General features: G+C 40.5%; 1 protein-coding gene across 4 annotated transcripts in view; it reads left to right on the top strand.

Moving 5' to 3' along the window:
• The window catches only part of NEK7 (NIMA related kinase 7), an 80,282-nt gene that overhangs the window by 49,650 nt on the left and 13,248 nt on the right, over positions 1-17,384 (top strand). For all 4 annotated transcript variants that reach the window (XM_081866143.1, XM_081866142.1, XM_081866141.1 and 1 more), the window contains 3 exons: positions 7,024-7,132; positions 9,143-9,250; positions 12,765-12,859. In XM_081866143.1, the coding sequence (XP_081722269.1) occupies positions 7,024-7,132; positions 9,143-9,250; positions 12,765-12,859 (312 nt within the window). The remainder of the gene's footprint in view (positions 1-7,023; positions 7,133-9,142; positions 9,251-12,764; positions 12,860-17,384) is intronic.

Raw genomic sequence — 17,384 nt, 5'->3', positions numbered from 1 at the left:
GTTAATATATTTTTTATTAAGCATCTTCCTAAAGGAAATATAAAGCAGTGCTTTGAACTGACTATACCTATGTTTGCTCTTAAAAGTTTTGAAGCTACCTGTGGTACCTATTTTGTGTCATTTTTTTACTCTTTGTAATTTCAGGTGGTTCCCCCCTTTCATTCTTATATACATATACATACATAGAATATATATAGATATATTCTATCATTCTTGATGCAAACTCTCTGACACCAAGTGCTGACAAGCCCTACTAATATCTATGAGCATATATATATGTATGTGTGTGTGTGTGTGTGTGTGTATATATATATAGGCGTGTGCTTTTTGTAACTCATTATTTTTTTCCAGTTTCTAAGAACCAGCAGCACTGCAGCAGGAGCTGGTTGGAGCTGTCATGACAGCAGGTGGACAGGAACTGCAACCCTGCAAGCACTCCTGTCTGGAAAACTGCTTCAATTGTTTTCACTTGCTGTAGCAGTGTTGCTGGTTGGCAGATAATGTAATACCTTTGTCCCCACCTAGGGATGCTTGGAAAGTTCAGTCTTTGCTAATGCCTACACTGAACTGCTCTGTTTCTTGATAAATGGGATACAGTCTGTGTCCTCTGGCAAAAGTGGAACACATCTAAATCTGATCTGGATCACGAATGCATCCATGCTCTGCATTACTCTGTCCTCTTAAATGTGGTTGGGACACAAACTGCAGTCTCTTGCATTTTATCTTTTAGTTCTGCTACAAGACTTAAATGTAACTATTTCATTTGTTTGCTAGCCTTTGAACCCCTCTTTTCTAATCTGATGAAGGTTCTAGCCTACAAAGGCTCACACTAAACTGCTGCCTTTAAAAGGTAAAGGTAAAGGGACCCCTGACCATTAGTTCCAGTCATGACCGACTCTGGGGTTGCAGCGCTCATCTCGCTTTATTGGCCGAGAGATGGGGCTTACCGCTTCCGGGTCATGTGGCCAGCATGAATAAGCTGCTTCTGGCGAACCAGAGCAATGCACGGAAATGTCGTTTACCTTCCTGCCAGAGCGGTACCTATTTATCTACTTGCACTTTGACGTGCTTTCAAACTGCTAGGTTGGCAGGAGCAGGGACCAAGCAATGGGAGCTCACCCTGTCGCGGGGATTTGAACTGCCGACCTTCTGATCGGCAAGTCCTAGGCTCTGTGGTTTAACCCACAGCGCCATCTGGGTCCCTTAAAACTGCTGCCTTTAGGATACCCCAAAACTCTTTGTTTTCTTTTTCCATAAAACTTATTTAAATGTTTTGGAAATCATCATAACCTTACTTAAATATTTTTTTCTGTGGAAGTTAAGCTTGCCTTGTTCTTTTAGCCTTTATTAGACTCTCAAGACTCTTTAATCCCTCCCTGTAACTTTCCTTATATGCCCATGTAGGTTTCATGTAGCTTGGTCTACTCATGGGATATTGTATTTTGCAGCAATGCTAGGGATAGATCAAGATAGATAGCTAACTAGTTAGCTAGTTAATTCCCTGTTTAGGGAAGTTTTTAATGTCTGATGTTTTATTGTATTTTTAATATTTTGTTGGAAGCCACCCAGAGTGGCTGGGGAAACCCAGCCAGATGGGTGGGGTATAAATTGTTGTTGTTGTTGTTGTTGTTGTTGTTGTTACTATTACTATTATTATTATTATTATTTAAAATCTCACTATAATTAAGACAAGTTCTTGTTCCAAATTTGATCCAAAAATGCCCTGCCAGCAGAAAGCATCTTCTACCAAAGAAGGCCTGCTTCCATAAGAAAAGTAACCCCCAAATCAAGAGAAGTTATTCAGTTTGCACAAAGTTTTGTGTAATACTTTTTATGTCCCACTAGCTTTTGCAAATCTCAAGACAAACTGGGCTATTCCAAGCAGATTTGGAACTTGTTAAAGGTTAAAGAAGGCTCCCCCAGATTTATTTTGAATTTATTCTGGAAAGGAGTAGCTTTGATGTTTTAACCCCCCAATATTGAAAGTGGCTTGCAATCAATAAAAGCACTTTAAAACAAAACAAATTAATCAATTAAGCCAATATCAACAAAAAACTACAAAATCAATAATGTAAACACAGCGAAAGAACAGAAAACCATTTACACTAGAACAACTAGCTAACTAAGCTCCATGAAATAATGTGTGTTTCAATTTAAAAAAAAAAGCTCTTGAGAGATGCTTCCAGTCAGTGTAGAGAAATGTGAGTTAGATGTGCCAATGATCTGATCCTATGTTTTTGTGCTTCTATTTGTGCTTGTAAAAAGGCAAGCAGGCAGACACCTTAGAGAAATAATTCCAAGGAATGCTACAAAGAAAACCATAGGGTGTAGTGTAATAGAGGACTTCTCATTTCATTATACAGTGGTACCTCGGGTTAAGTACTTAATTTGTTCCGGAGGTCCGTTCTTAACCTGAAGCACCATTTTAGCTAATGGGGCCTCCTGCTGCCGCCGCACTGCCAGAGCACAATTTCTGTTCTCATCCTGAAGCAAAGTTCTTAACCCGAGGTACTATTTCTGGGTTAGCGGAGTCTGTAACCTGAAGTGTATGTAACCTGAAGTGTATGTAACCCGAGGTACCACTGTATACTTGTACCTTGGAACTCAAACGCCTTGCGAGACTAACATTTTGGCTCCCGAACACCACAAACCTGGAAGTGATTGTTCTGGTTTGCGAACGTTCTTTGGAACCCGAACGTCCGTTGCAGCCAATCGGAAGCCGCGCCTTGGTTTCTGAACATTTTGGAAGTTGAACGGACTTCCAGAACAGATTCTGTTTGACTTCTGAGGTACGACTGTATACCATATAATTCTATGCCACTCAGCACTAGAGCTATTCATTCAAAAGGTCCTGGATCTAGGCCCTGACATTCTTTTGGTAGGACTGAGAAAGTCCTTGAAACTCTGGACACCTACCTTCTTCCAGTCAAGTATCTTCACCATGTACCTTGAGACACCCGGTCTTTGGAAGGACCAAGCCTCCAGGTAAGCTCTGGAGCAGATACATTTTTCTACTTGGTTCTGCATTGGGGCAAAAAAATTAAATCCCAGTGTTAGCATACCACACCAAATCTCAAAAAAATTGATTTCATTAGTGCACATAACACTTTTGAGAACGTTTTGGGACAAGTAAGGTGTAGAACATATAGGAACAGTGGGCATTGTATAATGAGTGTTTGTTAGAAGTTTGTCTAAAAATACATTGTTAAAAGTCTTTTCAGGGTTCATTTTAAAAACAATAAAATGTGTTTGAAGTTGTGTATTTGTTTGTAAATGAAAAGAAACCCGGTATCTATCTATCTATCTATCTATCTATCTATCTATCTATCTATCTATCTTGTTGACATCAAACAGTCCTCTGATATGCAAATCCCAGCTATGGGGAGAATAGATACAGAGTTTGTTTTGGATTCAGTCCAGGTCTGAGGAAAGCAGCATTTAAAGAGCTTGCATTCAAACATTGCACCATTTCAGTTTTTGAAAATATTTTGAGGAAATTAAAAGTGTGTGTGTCTCAGCATACAGTCATACCTCGGGTTAGAGACGCTTCAGGTTACGTACCGCGCTGAACCTGGAAGTACCGGAATGGGTTACTTCCGGGTTTCAGCGCTCGCGCATGCACAGAAACTGTTGCCTTGGTTTCTCTCTCCCCCTGGAATCGTGCCCTGTGTTTAATGTTATGGGCAACTCTATCCTGGGGAAGGAAAGCCTCCTTCCTTCACTCCTCCTCCTCCTCCTCCTCTTCTTCTTCAGGGGTGGGCTCCTTCTCTGCCCCCCCCACCAACAAGGTCCCATGGGGTTGTAAAGCAAGCCAGACCATTTAGCACCGACCCCATTCATTCCAGCAGCTGTCCGTCATCCACTCCAAGCCCTGCGAAAAATATCATCACCATTATTATTATTATTAGTAGTAGTAGTAGTACTGCCCTCCACCCATATCAGGGCGTCTCACAGCCTGAAACTACAGTACTAAGCACATGCTAAAAACTAGAACAAAGGCAAACCAAACCAGGCCAGCAACCCTCCTTCTTCCTTATTTGTGAAACAAGCCTGTTAATTGCCTATCCAACAACAACCAAAAGGCACTGAAGGTTTTTGAGATCAATGCAAGCTAAAAAGCATTGCAGGGGGTTGGGCTAGATGACCCGCAGGGTCCCTTTCAATTCTACGTTTTTCTGAAAAACACACATGCACAACCCAACTACGGTCCCTCTGCAGTCCTCACCCCAAGCAACTGTGTGCATGCCTTGTCTTGGTACCTGTGGTTTTTGGTCTCTTGTCAGCCCCCTCTCCCCAATCTATTCATATTCCTTTCTCCCTAATCGCCAGTATTACATTTTTCTCTGGTTGAGACTTAAAACAGAAAGCCCTAATTCCCAACTGTGTTTCTTGCTGCAGTCCTACTGTCTACTGTCCTATTAGATTCAGCAGGACTTACTCTCGGGTAAGTGCAGTTAGGGCTGCAGCCTTTGTGACCCAAGTTTTGGGTCGTTTTTAGGTTCAGGATGTCACTGCTTTAACTATCAATGAAATTCTCAAAAGTCAGCCCCACTGTTTCCAACAAGGTTTAAAGGTAAAGGTAAAGGGAACCCTGACCATTAGGTCTAGTTGTGACCGACTCTGGGGTTGCGGTGCTCATCTCGCTTTATTGGCCGAGGGAGCTGGTGTACAGCTTCCAGGTCATGTGGCCAGCATGACCAAGCTGCTTCTGGCGAACCAGAGCAGCGCACGGAAACGCCGTTTACCTTCCCGCCGGAGTGGTACCTATTTATCTACTTGCACTTTGACGTGCTAGCTGCTAGATGGGCAGGAGCAGGGACCGAGCAACGGGAGCTCACCCCGTCACGGGGATTCGAACCACTGACCTTCTGATCGGCAAGTCCTAGGCTCTGTGGTTTAACCCACAGCGCCACCCGCGTCCCGCTACTTACATACAAAGCCCTAAATAACCCTGGATCAGGTTACCTGAAATACCTCCTCCTTCACTTGTCCAGGAAGGGGACTATGATCAACTAATCAGTTTCAGCATGGCCTGATGTGTATTGATTGGCTTGTGATAACATGGAAGCAGCTTTCCTCACTGTTAGGGTCAGTGCTGGTGAAATATGAGAGGCTGTCTCAGTGTTGGCATTCTGCTAGCTCCTGAAGGCACACCTGTTTAGGCAAGCCCTCCCCTGAACTGAACTTCTGATTTTATTATTTTAACTTTAAGGAAAAAAACTGTTTTAATTGCCACGTCTTTAATTGTTTGTTTAATTGTATGTGTCAATTATGGATGTTTTGATGCTGTGATGTGTTTTAATTATGGATTGATGTTATTGATTTTATAGCCATAAACTTCCTTAGAAGCCATTTTGGCATAAAAGAGTTATGTAACGTAATAAATAATAAAATGGGGCCAGCAAATTGAAGGAACCTCACTAGTAGCCTCTGAACAGCAACACATTTCTGAATGAATTCGTGATTTCTGGATTTTAAATAAATGATGACTATGTGGCTTCTTCGCCTTTGCATGAAAGCTTATCTGGAATTGAGAGCTGATTAAAATATTAAGGGAAATTATATGGTCTCTCTCTCCCCCCGCCCCCGTGAACTTTAATGCTTCAGAATGAATGTGGTGATAAAATGTTAAAAGGCTAGAGCATCAGGGCTATCCTAATACTATACCTCTTGTGTTTTGCAACATTTTTTTTTTTTACACAGGGAAGCATTTGAAAATATAACCTCCCACTTAATGCTAAAATATCAGTAGCTTGTGCTGTTTTTTTTTTAATGTTTCAATTTGTTCACGGTTCCAAATAAATCACTACTACAGCCAGGTAAATGTGTTTAGGCTCAGAGTGCCACACTCTGCAGATTCTGCTATTCAGTGAGTGCATATTTAACTGATTTGGGGGCAGCGGAGGTGGGGGTGCAGCCTCAGTACCTTGACAAGAAGGTTTTGTTACCTAAAGGACATATGTTGCCATTGTCGTTTGCATTACATTTGTTTCATATATTGGTTGACTCAGCACACAGCTGTTAATTTTCTTTTAAAGCGATTTTCTTTATCCCACTTAACCTTGTCCTGTCAAGGAAGAGGAAGATATCATATAAATAGGATAGATCAGTGGCAGACATGGGTGGCAGTTTTCTTCTCAGCTTGAACATAGCTCTGACAGCCGCCTTACACCTGCCATGCTTGCAGGTCTTTAGAGTTGGCGGTGTAATAGTATCCTTAGCCAACAATAAAAGAAAAACATGCAGTTGCTTTGCAGTCCTGGCATTACAGTTACTGAAATAAATCACACACACACACACACACACCCCTGCCGTTTTATGTGGTCAAATAACTGTTTCTAGACAGACCTAGAAACCCTGCATGCTCCTTGGAGGAAGAGAAAGTTTTAAACAAATAATAGAAAATACTGTAATAAATTCATCGGGAAGCAGTTTGGGGATGAGTTTAATAGTACAAACACGAGAACAAAGTTTCTGTGGTATAGCATTGTAGTCTGAAATGTGTTCCAATGAGCTGGTTCAGGCACCATGGTAGGCATGGACTTCAGTATGCCTCAGGGTCTCCTTCAATGCCATGCTGGAAGTGGAGCATACAGTGGCTCTCTGCAGCTTATTCCAGTCATGATAAACCATGGTTTACTGTGCTGCCAAAACTGGTCTAATGCAAAATCGTATTCTAAAAGGGATAGGGGGCAGCCATTATCATCAAAAGCTCTACCTTCCAGCCCTGAAGCTGTAGGTTAAATTCAAATTCGAGGGGGTTCTCAATCAGACCCTGTCCTGCCAAACTTTCCTTAGGGTGCAAGCTGGGATTATTCGTATCTACTTATATTAAGTGTGTGGGGGTGTATCCAGTGGGGATTTTTGTTTCATCGGTTAAACATGACCCTTTGGTGGGTAGCAATATTTTGTTCAAAAACCTATCCTTTTAATAACTTTTAACCAAATTATTGCTTCGCGACGTTGGGCTACTCACAAATCAGCTTTGGCAGTAGTTAATTTTATTGTTCTTATTTTTTAAAGCATTTCAAGAAGCAGAAGAGACTGATTCCTGAAAGGACAGTTTGGAAGTACTTTGTTCAGCTCTGCAGTGCCTTGGAGCACATGCATTCACGGCGTGTCATGCATCGAGGTAACTTAATTGCATTTAATCAAGCTAATGTCATTCCAGTGTAGAGGTTGAAAGAAAAATATATTTCCAATGTATGTGATTTTGTGTGAGTGTGCATATTACTGCAATGGCTTTTTACAAATTGTTTTTCCTCTTCGGGACAGGTAACTTGATAAATATTGCTCAGTAATAATCTTGAGTCCCTCCTTTAGCGAGAACACGTTAAAACATATTTGTGCTGGTACATTGGAGTGATGACTATATTATGGGTTAAAATGAACAACTTGCAATTCATATGCATGCTATGTATATGCTGTAGATTCTTAAAAATCATTTATTCATTTATTTTTGAAGACTTATTCTGCATCTTTGGATTATGCGCCTCTCAAAATAATTCAGGTAATAATAATAAAAACCAAATACACACACACGCACTAGCAGCCCTTATCCCTCTGGCTGATGGATAGGGTCTGTGTGCGCCTCCCTTTGGCTCTGCGGTTGGAGGGTAATTGGCAGTAGGGAGCAGAGTGTTTTCCTGGCAGGGAAGGGGTAGTATGCTCTCTGCAGCTGCTTCCTTGTCTGGCTGATGGATGGGAGTAGACTGCTGCAGACTGGGAGGCAAGAAGTGCAACTGGTCAGGGCTACTTAATGCCCTGGGAGGTGGCAAAAAACAGAGTGTGCTTTCCTTCTGCTCTCTGGTTCCAGTACAACAGTCTCTAGGTTTGTCAAACTTCTTAGATACACAGCAGTGGCGTAGCGTGGGGGGTGCAGGGGGGGGCGGCCACACCGGGCGCAACATCTGGGGGGTAGGGGGCGCAAATCCACGGGTTAGTGGGCGCAAATTACTTGCCTTGCCCCGGGTGCTGACAACCCACGCTACGCCACTGATACACAGGACGATGTCCATAACTAGTTATATCCAGAGTATACACAACTGAAATCAGTAAATGCAGCTCCTGTTGATTTCAGTGGTTCTACTCTGAGTATGAATAACATGGCCTAGCACCCATATGCTTTTAATAAGATGTGCTTAAAAGATGTTGTTAACCTGGGGGAGCTAAAAACACATACATAACTTCCCTTTAAGTATAGGAGACTGGCCTACCACAAAACTCCAAGGGGGAGGTATGACTATTTTCCTGTCAAAAAACAACTGGGAAACCACCGTATTTTTCGCTCTATAAGACGCACCTGACCACAAGACGCACCTAGTTTTTGGAGGAGGAAAACAAGAAAAAAATCCCTCTTGCTGTTCTGGCTTCTGGGATAGCTGCGCAGCCAGCATTCGCTCCATAAGACGCACACACATTTCCCCTTACTTTTTAGGAGGGAAAAAGTGAGTCTTATAGAGCAAAAAATACGGTACTTTTCTCTTTGTATCAACCTTCAGAGACAGGGGAGAGCATTTGAGAGACTGACTTACAGCACTATGATCATTAGTGCTCATTGAAATCTCATTGTATTCAAGGAAATCAGAGGATCATGGCTAGTTGTGAGAAATTGTTTCCTGTACATTTTGACACCTCTTAAGATAATGTAACCAAATTTTGCATGACAGTTCCTGAGTCCTAAGAGCAGGTTTTTCTATGTTACTTCCTCTTGAAATCAGTGAGGCTTAAATTTAAAGCTCCTGTTTAAAACTTACCTTTAAAACGTTTACATTTTGATCTCAAGTATGTTGAGGTTGATGCTGCTCTTTTAAATGGATGATTAAACCATCTATGGCTTTTAAACTGTGGAGGTGGGGTAATGTTACGACATTATGTATTTTTTGTGTTTTTATGTTGTAAGCTGCCTGTGAGCCTTGTATAAATGATGGTATAGAAATTTAATAAATTATTATGAAATAATAAAAATAGTTAACAATAAAAAATGAAATTTAGCCTATGGGGGTTGAGTATGCATAATTGGTATTTTTAAATATTTTAAAGCAATACATATATGTTTAACTTTATGCAAAATTAGATGAGTACTCACACGCAAGTCATGGATATTCTACTGTCACCTGTTGAAATATTTTTCTTTCTACAGATATCAAGCCAGCAAATGTATTCATTACAGCTACAGGAGTAGTAAAACTTGGTGATCTTGGACTGGGAAGGTTTTTCAGCTCTAAAACTACGGCTGCTCATTCTTTAGGTCAGAGAGATTTCCTTGATTGTAAAATGATGTATGTTCACACCAGTAAATGGCCCTCCCCGCCCCACACTAATTACTGGAATGGTCAGCAAGAGAAAGTGGCCCTGCAGAGGATGACACTCATTTCAGGGACTGAAATCCTGGACCCTGTCAGTCAAGTGAGGCATTTCCATGGAATCATAGTAGTTGATGATGATGTGGTGGTTTTTCAGGTTTCTTGCAGCCATTGTGTAAACAGTTCCCATATGGAAGAGGTGGCTCATAACAACCCCCGGCCACAGCACCCCACAACTTTTGCATTGAGGACTTGGGTGGGCCCCAAGAGGGAATCTCCTATTTTATTTTAGATTGCATAGTAGCAATCTAAATTTGGAAATGCAAGTAAGAACCTCAGGCTGCTGCTTCCTTGCAGGTTACCCTACTTCCGTTCCGTACAGCGTTCCCTCTTTTCCTTCCCTTTAGAGTGGTGGACTTCTCCGGGTGACAGACCTGCGGTGGATTCCTCTTGATCATAGAGCAGAGAGTTTATGTCGGATACATTTTACAATTTACCTCTAATTGGCACTGGTGCATTGCAAAAGTCCAGCAGAAAAAGATAATAAGAACGGGCATTCAGAGCTATGTTCAAGATCCGACTAGTACAGCAAATCCTCTTGAAAAAGCTCACAAGCAGAGCTAAATAGTGAAAACTCTCCCCACTACTTACCGTATTATTCGCTCTATAACACGCACCCGACCATAACACGCACATAGTTTTTAGAGGAAGAAAACAAGAAAAAAAAAATCTAAACGAAACAGTGGATGTATGATTTTTGTGGTTCATGCTGTGGCCACAGACATGTGATCTGACGGTGAGTTTGGGGTAGCCCAATGCAAAAATCCTGAGGATCCATGTGGATCCATGCTTTGTAACCACGTTTTTGCACCACTGTGGTCCCAGGCAACAGTGGATGCGTGATTTTTTGGGTGAAAGCTGTAGCCATGGACATGCTATGTGATCTGATGGTGAATTTGGGGTGACCCAGTGCAAAAATCCTGAGGATCCATGTGGATCTGTGCTTTGTAACCACGTTTTAAGTGGGGAGGGAAGGAAAAGCACTCAAGGGACAAGGAACACGTGTGGCGTGGGTGGAGAAGGATGCTGTTAATAATGCAGAAGAGGGGTATAAGAGGAGAAGGCTCCTCTCCTCTCCTGCTTTGCTCCTTTAAAGCAAGCAGGCTCTCTGTCCCTCTCTCCTCCCCACTCAGCGGCTCTTCTCCCGCTTTGCTGTTTCAAAGCGAGCCACAGAGGAGGGAAGGAAGGGGAACCATGGATCCTCTGCTCACGACTGCAGCAGATCCCCCCCGCCATCCGTAGGCATTCACTCCATAACACGCACAGACATTTCCCCTTACTTTCTAGGAGAAAAAAAGTGAGTGTTATGGTGCAAAAAATACGGTAATTGCCCATACTTGGTAATCAGAAGCATATTCTCCTCCAGATGCAAATATTTCATTTCTAGTTATTGTAGCTAACAACTATTGATAGGCCTTTCCCCACTGGATGTTTTGAAGAGCTAACATAACTTGCTTTTAAAGGGAGTTTATGCTAGTAGCCTTCACAAGATCCATTCCTGTGGCAACGAACTCCATGGTTAATTATGCAGTGGATGGAGAAAGGTTTGCTTTTACTTTTACCTGGCATCACCCAGGTCTGGTATATGGCCTTCCCACACCCTCTGGTATTCAAAGAAGAGTGACAGAAAGCACATTTGAAAAAACCTAAGTTGTCTTTTTGGTTAAACTTGCCTCAGTAGGACGTATCAGCTCTTTCCCGCTCCCAACCCCATTTATTGTGTGAAGTCAGAAGGTTCTTATTTAAATGCTTCAGTTTGTATTATAGTTAAAGTGTTAGAATAGGCTAAACTCTGCAGAATTCAAGCATTTGTTCTTCTTCCCCCCTGTCATCAATCTTTCACACTCAACCCCCTAATGTAACAGCAGGTTTCTGAGAACTACTGGTTAAAGGAACTTTTGGTAAACTACAAACCTCCAAGCCTTAGTGCTTGCAGCTGCCCCCTGTAGAGTCTGCAAATTCTTTCTCCCCCAATTCCTCACCCTGTAAGCAGCAGATATGTAGCCTGTTACAAGCCAGATCTGCTATTAGTATTGTTATTGTGAAGCAAATCGTGTCATTGGAGGTTGTATCATAAACACAGCAACAACTGTGACTTTATCAGCAGATCGGTGTTGGGTAGTCTTTTCCAGCTCAAATCACTATCAAAAAAGTTAATTTTAAGAATGCTGCAGTTTTATCATGCTAAATTGCAGTGTCATTTAAATTTCTCAGTTTCTTTTTGACACAGCATCAGAACCTCCTGGAATATGAAAGCCCATAAAATGGCCCAGGGGCCTGTCTACACATTACAGTCTTTTTACACTGCTGCGCGTGGCAGCTCTTGCCACTTTGTGAAGTGTTTGGATCAGCAAACAGATAAAGCTGGTTTTTTTTTCATCACACCAGATCATCCTGCTAGATGCTTTTAGCTTTTTGGGACAAGCAGCCCTGGAACACAAGTGAGGAGTTTCCGCATATGAGCGGCTTGCCATGTGGAAATGCAGGGTGGCTTAAAAGGAGATCTGTACCCATGCCCTGAAATGTAAACTAGCCCTACGTGCCAATATTGTTTTAGCATACAGTCCTACATATGTTTACTGGGGAGTAAGCCCCATTGAACTTAATGAGACTTACTTTTGAGAGGGCATGCATAGAATGGTACTATTCATACATTTTTAGGAAGTATGTAAACAGACTTTGAAGGGGCCTAGAACCTTGTCTTAAGGCTCATCCACACTTCTGCATGTCCTGTGCTTAGAAAGTGGTTTTCTGATTGTCCCGTGCTTTCTAGGCACATATCCAAGGCAATTTGCCTTTGTCCTGCCACTTTCCCCTGGAAAATCCAGTTGTTATTCTCCCCCTTACCGTTCCTGTCAATACTTCAGTTACTCTTATAGTGCAATCCTATGTGTGTTTACTCAGAAGTAGGATCCACTGTGTTCAGCGGGGCATACTCCCTTGTAAATGTGTTTGATTTCAGCCATTATTATTATTATTATCATTGAAATGCCCCATACTTGAATGATAGAAAGCAGATGAATTGAAAAATACTTCTGTTGTTCCAGCAGGGATGGGATACTGAAAAATATTACAAGAGATTTGAAATTCATAACATTAATATTGATTTATATAAAGGTCTGAATTGCTAAATCACTTCCTGATAATTCTGCAAGTTTTATCTTCATTTTTCAAAACAGTTTATCATAGAAGTCAACTCTATAAAATAGGGCTAAGGTTCCCTGAAATGAGATTAAACTCATTTACAATATTCCTCTGTATTGTCTCTTTGTATGTTTGTTAATAATTGTGCAATTATAATTTTTTCAACCAAAATATTGGAATGTATATTGCTTGATAGCATTGTGATGAAGTTTTAAGTGTTCATTTTTAAAAATTATATTTCCATATTGGTTGCAGTGGGAACACCTTATTACATGTCTCCAGAGAGAATCCATGAAAATGGGTACAACTTCAAATCAGACATTTGGTCTCTAGGATGTCTCTTGTATGAGGTAATACTTTTTAAACTTGTACACCTTACTTATTGGTGAGTGATGTTTTCAAAAGTCTTTCTGTATCTGTCTTAAGATTCCGCTATCCATTTTTACGTCTATTAACCACTTGGTGATAAAGTAGCATTAAGCGAAAGTGTAGAAACTTAACCTTTCACTGCTGAGCATGATAAAATTTACATACATTCCTCAATCCTAAATGAATCTGTTGCAGAATTTTGCCATAAATTTCAGCTCAGAATGGATCACCCCCTGAATTAGAAATGATCTATTCTTGGCACTGCATCCTAAGACTTGCACACATTCCATAGCATAGCTAGCTGTGAACAGAAACCTGTCCGCCATATCCAGTGAACACACTAAGGTTGTAGTACAACTAACACTGCTTATACCAGCCTACCTTTTTAAATCAGTGTAAGAAAACTGCTAAAAACTGAACCTTTAAAATACTGCATTCTCAAAAGTTGCTGATCATTTCTGGTTAAGATTGGTGGGTGCAATGGGGAAATGTACCTTTTAAGAGTTACATAAGGAGCTGTCAAAATGTTTGCAGTTATTAAAGCCACAAAATTACTGTCAGATTAATTGATATATCTGGTAAGCATACCTCCTAAAAGAGAAGCAGGAAAATAACACTATGAGCAGGTATTCATTCAATCATTCACTCATGCACATGATAATTACGGTGCCAACCTGTCCTGTGGCTTAATACTAATTATACAGGAATCAACAAGGTAACCAAGTTGAACCAAATCCTTCAGGACATGCACAGCTGCTCCTAAGGTTCTCCCACTGTGCTTTACAACTTCTACCCAAATGCTCTCCAGAGAGGCCCTCCCAGCTCAAAAGCATCGAGGTGAAGTAACAAACCACCTGCCTCCATGATTCAGCAGAACTCACTAAAGCTATCCATCAGAATAAACACCTGCTAATGCAGAATTGGGATTTTGTGAATTGTCTCTTTATATCCATGGCAAACATTATTGTTTTCTTTGTAACCAACTCAGTGCCCCTTCTAACCATATAAACAATGGCTACCTCAAGTACCTTTTGAGATTTGAATTTTTCATACTGGGGCTTGGGTGTTTTCACATTAAAAAACAAACAAACAGTATTAGGCCCCTGCTCTTCGTTTGGAACCACTTAATACTGATTCAGCAGCACCCATAGAGAACCTAGTGGATGCTCAAAGAAATGGCCTCCTCTGTGCAACTTACTGGCAGCTTACTCTGGTGTGATTCTTTTAGTAGAAAAAATGTTAAGAAAACATATTGTGCACTCACATATTTTTGATTTTAATTTCTGATCCAGAATGTGCCTCAGTTTGTGAAGTGGAAAGCTGTATGATTTGGTTTGGAATTCCAAAGTCTTTTTTGGCTGTGTAGAAAGGAATTTAATGTAGATTTTAAAATATTTATCAAAATAATGTATTCTAATCAAATAAAAGCCTCATGAAAGAATTCCTTTAGACATTTATGTGGACCAGGATAGGGATTTTTTTGAACCCCTGTTTTCTCTTATGCTTCCTGTTATAAAATTGCGACCTTTAATGAAATTAACAACTGCATTTTGTATTGACAGTACTTTCATTGCTTTTTTCATTTATCATTGCAGTGTGTTGATTGTTTTGTTTTGTTTTGTATTACTGCAGATAGTTAGGATATAATTAGTGAGGTCATGTTATGAAGGATGGCAATAGGTTGATAATAAGCTTCAGGTTTTAGTGAAATCACTCCTCAGATTTACTGATTTAGCAAGAGGATCCTTGCTACGTAGGAAAGTAATTACAAATGTGCTGGCATACAAGCAGGTGCAAATGTTAAGATCCATGATTATAAGATCTGTTCCTTCTTAAAAATTAATCCACAGTCCAATTTTATTTGGCTATCAACAGATTTTACTCACTTGAAATTCATTCAGCTGTTGATCTCGTTGAATGGAATAATCCAGTTCTTCCAATTATTTGTAATATGGATCCTATTTGTAATAATTATTTGTAATAAGAATGGCTAACCCACAAAACAGTTAATCGAGAGCAGTTTAATTTTAGCCAGTTTACGTCTATTACCATCAGTGGGACTGATAAAGTATGAGTATTTCAGTTCAACAATTCTCTGAAATTGATTTTTTTTTTTTAACCTGTCTAACATAAAATGCCCTTTAAAATGTTTTAATTACTTCCACGTTTGGGGCATTTGTTCATGTTTATCTTCAGATTAAAGATAGGGAAACTGTTCATGAAATCTCCATAAAGGTCCAAGTGACTATATTTCACTAGTTAATTTGTGGCAGTTGATTGGATTTTCAGCTAATGTTTGGTTTATTTTCTGTTTCTGGCTGCTGTATGGCGGATCATTTACAGTTTAATAACAATTACTGACTTTCCTTATTATGAAGATTTTTTCTTCCAAGGTTCATTTTACAACAGGAAAATTATACTTTCAAATATGCCTGAGATATCAAAATAATAATAATAATTAAATAACCACCCCAAAACACACACTAATCACTGCGGTTTTAATTGATATGCAACAAAGTAGACTTTACTAATTAAAATCAAGATGCCATGCTTTTGCTACATGGACCTTTACATGGAAAAGTAGGTTTTACACATTTCCTTTATTGTTCAGTGCAGCAATTGCATCCTTACAGGGTCGTAGGTTGGTGGCTTACAGCTCCCCCCCCCAAAAAAAAAGAGTGGGAGAGAGAGCGAGAGAGAGAGCACACGTTGCCACCAGCCCTGAAGACAGACAGTGGGCTTTCGTCCCTCAGACACCCCCAGAATACTAATCAGGAAAGTCAGACCCTGGAGGTCAGGGAGCAAGTCAATCATTCTAGCGATCGTCTCAGTGTGGAGGATCAAATTAGCCTGAAAAATTCAGCTGCTGGGAGGAGAGGGCGAGCAGCTGTCAGGGGCAGCAGCGAGATGCACTAATGAACCAGATGAATAGTGCAAAAGCTTGAAAATAAAAACAGGACAGTTGACATTTTTCATCTGTCAAAGCAGGAGATGCATGAAAATATAGTATTCCTGTTTTAACTCCTTAGGGGACATTCAGCTTTTCTTTCTTTCTCCCCCCCCCCTTTTTTAACACTCTGCAGCATTCAAACAAGAGTACTTTTTAATGAACACCTAGCGTACCAACACACAGGATCTCTGCATTTATTTTGAATTTTCTGCATTTCGTGCAGGTTCTGTTGCTGGAATTCCTGGCTTTGTTTTTTTTTGTTGCGCACAAAGGGGGCAAAAAACGCTGCATGAATTACCTTGTTTCAAGATTTAATATTATGGGACCGGTACAGTTTGCAAACCGCTTTTCTTGAGAGCCTTAATCCCTTTGCTCTTAGGGGTTTTAAAAAGAGAATGCAATATTTATGGTATCCAATTAGCGCACACACAGCTGTAATGGATTTTGAGATCCTTGCTGTAAAATCCTTGCCTTCATGTCCATTTTGGAAGATTCCTTCCCAAAGTCTCCTTTATCAATAATGCTGCGGCTAAAATTTTGCAGCTTTCTTTTGGTTGTGAAGGAGTTAAATGTTCTATCTGGAAGACCACAAGACAGATGAGAGCCATTTTCAGCTTGTCCTGTCCCTGCTGAAGCTCACTGAGTAGCACAGCATGGACTAGCGTGTTTCACACACACTCTGCCTGTCTGGGGAATGTACACATTGTCCTTCCAAAATCAAACTTATTAGCACATGTAGAAAAGGGTGACTGACTTTGGGGCAGCATCGCAATCCAAGCAGTGCTCACACTGCTGCGGTTCAGAGATTTAAAGCGTTTGGAAGGCAGTACGAACATTTTTTTTAAAATAAAAAAAAAATCCCTGTAAAGTTAGCAATCCCACCACAGTATTTGTTTGCCTTTGTAAAGTCGGGCTGTCTTCAAATAAACATTAGGTGCCCTAATGATATTTTAAAGTTCTTACTTTAAAGGTTCCTTGCCAAAAGATAATGTTAAATTTCTTTAGTGTACATGAAACCAGAATAATGCCAGCAACATAGCATGCATGTGAGGATTTGTATTCATATTAAATCAAGTGTTGATGCATGTATCAACTTGCGTTTGTGCTTTCAGCATATGTGTTTTGGGTTTGGTATGCACAGAGGACAGGTGCTGCAATTCTGCACCAAATTGCATCTTGCTGAAACCAGTTTTGAATAGAAAATTGCTTTCTTCCCTTAAATTTAGAAATTACATTTTAAAGAATTAAGCAGATAGTGATATGGCAAATTCAAAAAAGCCAAATGGTAACAATTTGCATAAAAAGCAAAAGGGTTAAAGTTTCTGAAACTAGCCAAAAGATTAGACTCAGGATAGATTTTAGCATTATCCTCACAATTGCCAGGGACTGTATCCTTTGGGTAATGGCCATAGTTCAGTAATAAGGCATCTGCTTTGCATGCAAATGGTCTAAGATTAAGCCCTTAGCATAACCAGGTAGGGACGGGAAAGTCTGTTGTCTGAAGTTCTAAAGGGCTGCTACCTGGCAGTGTAGACAACATTCAGTTAGATAGACCA

This window comes from Podarcis erhardii, assembly GCF_964252035.2.
Source record: "Podarcis erhardii genome assembly, chromosome: 6".
NCBI classification, from domain to species: Eukaryota; Metazoa; Chordata; class Lepidosauria; order Squamata; family Lacertidae; genus Podarcis; species Podarcis erhardii.
The sequence above is the reverse complement of the archived record's forward strand: the minus strand, read 5'-3'. Positions and strand labels throughout refer to the sequence as shown.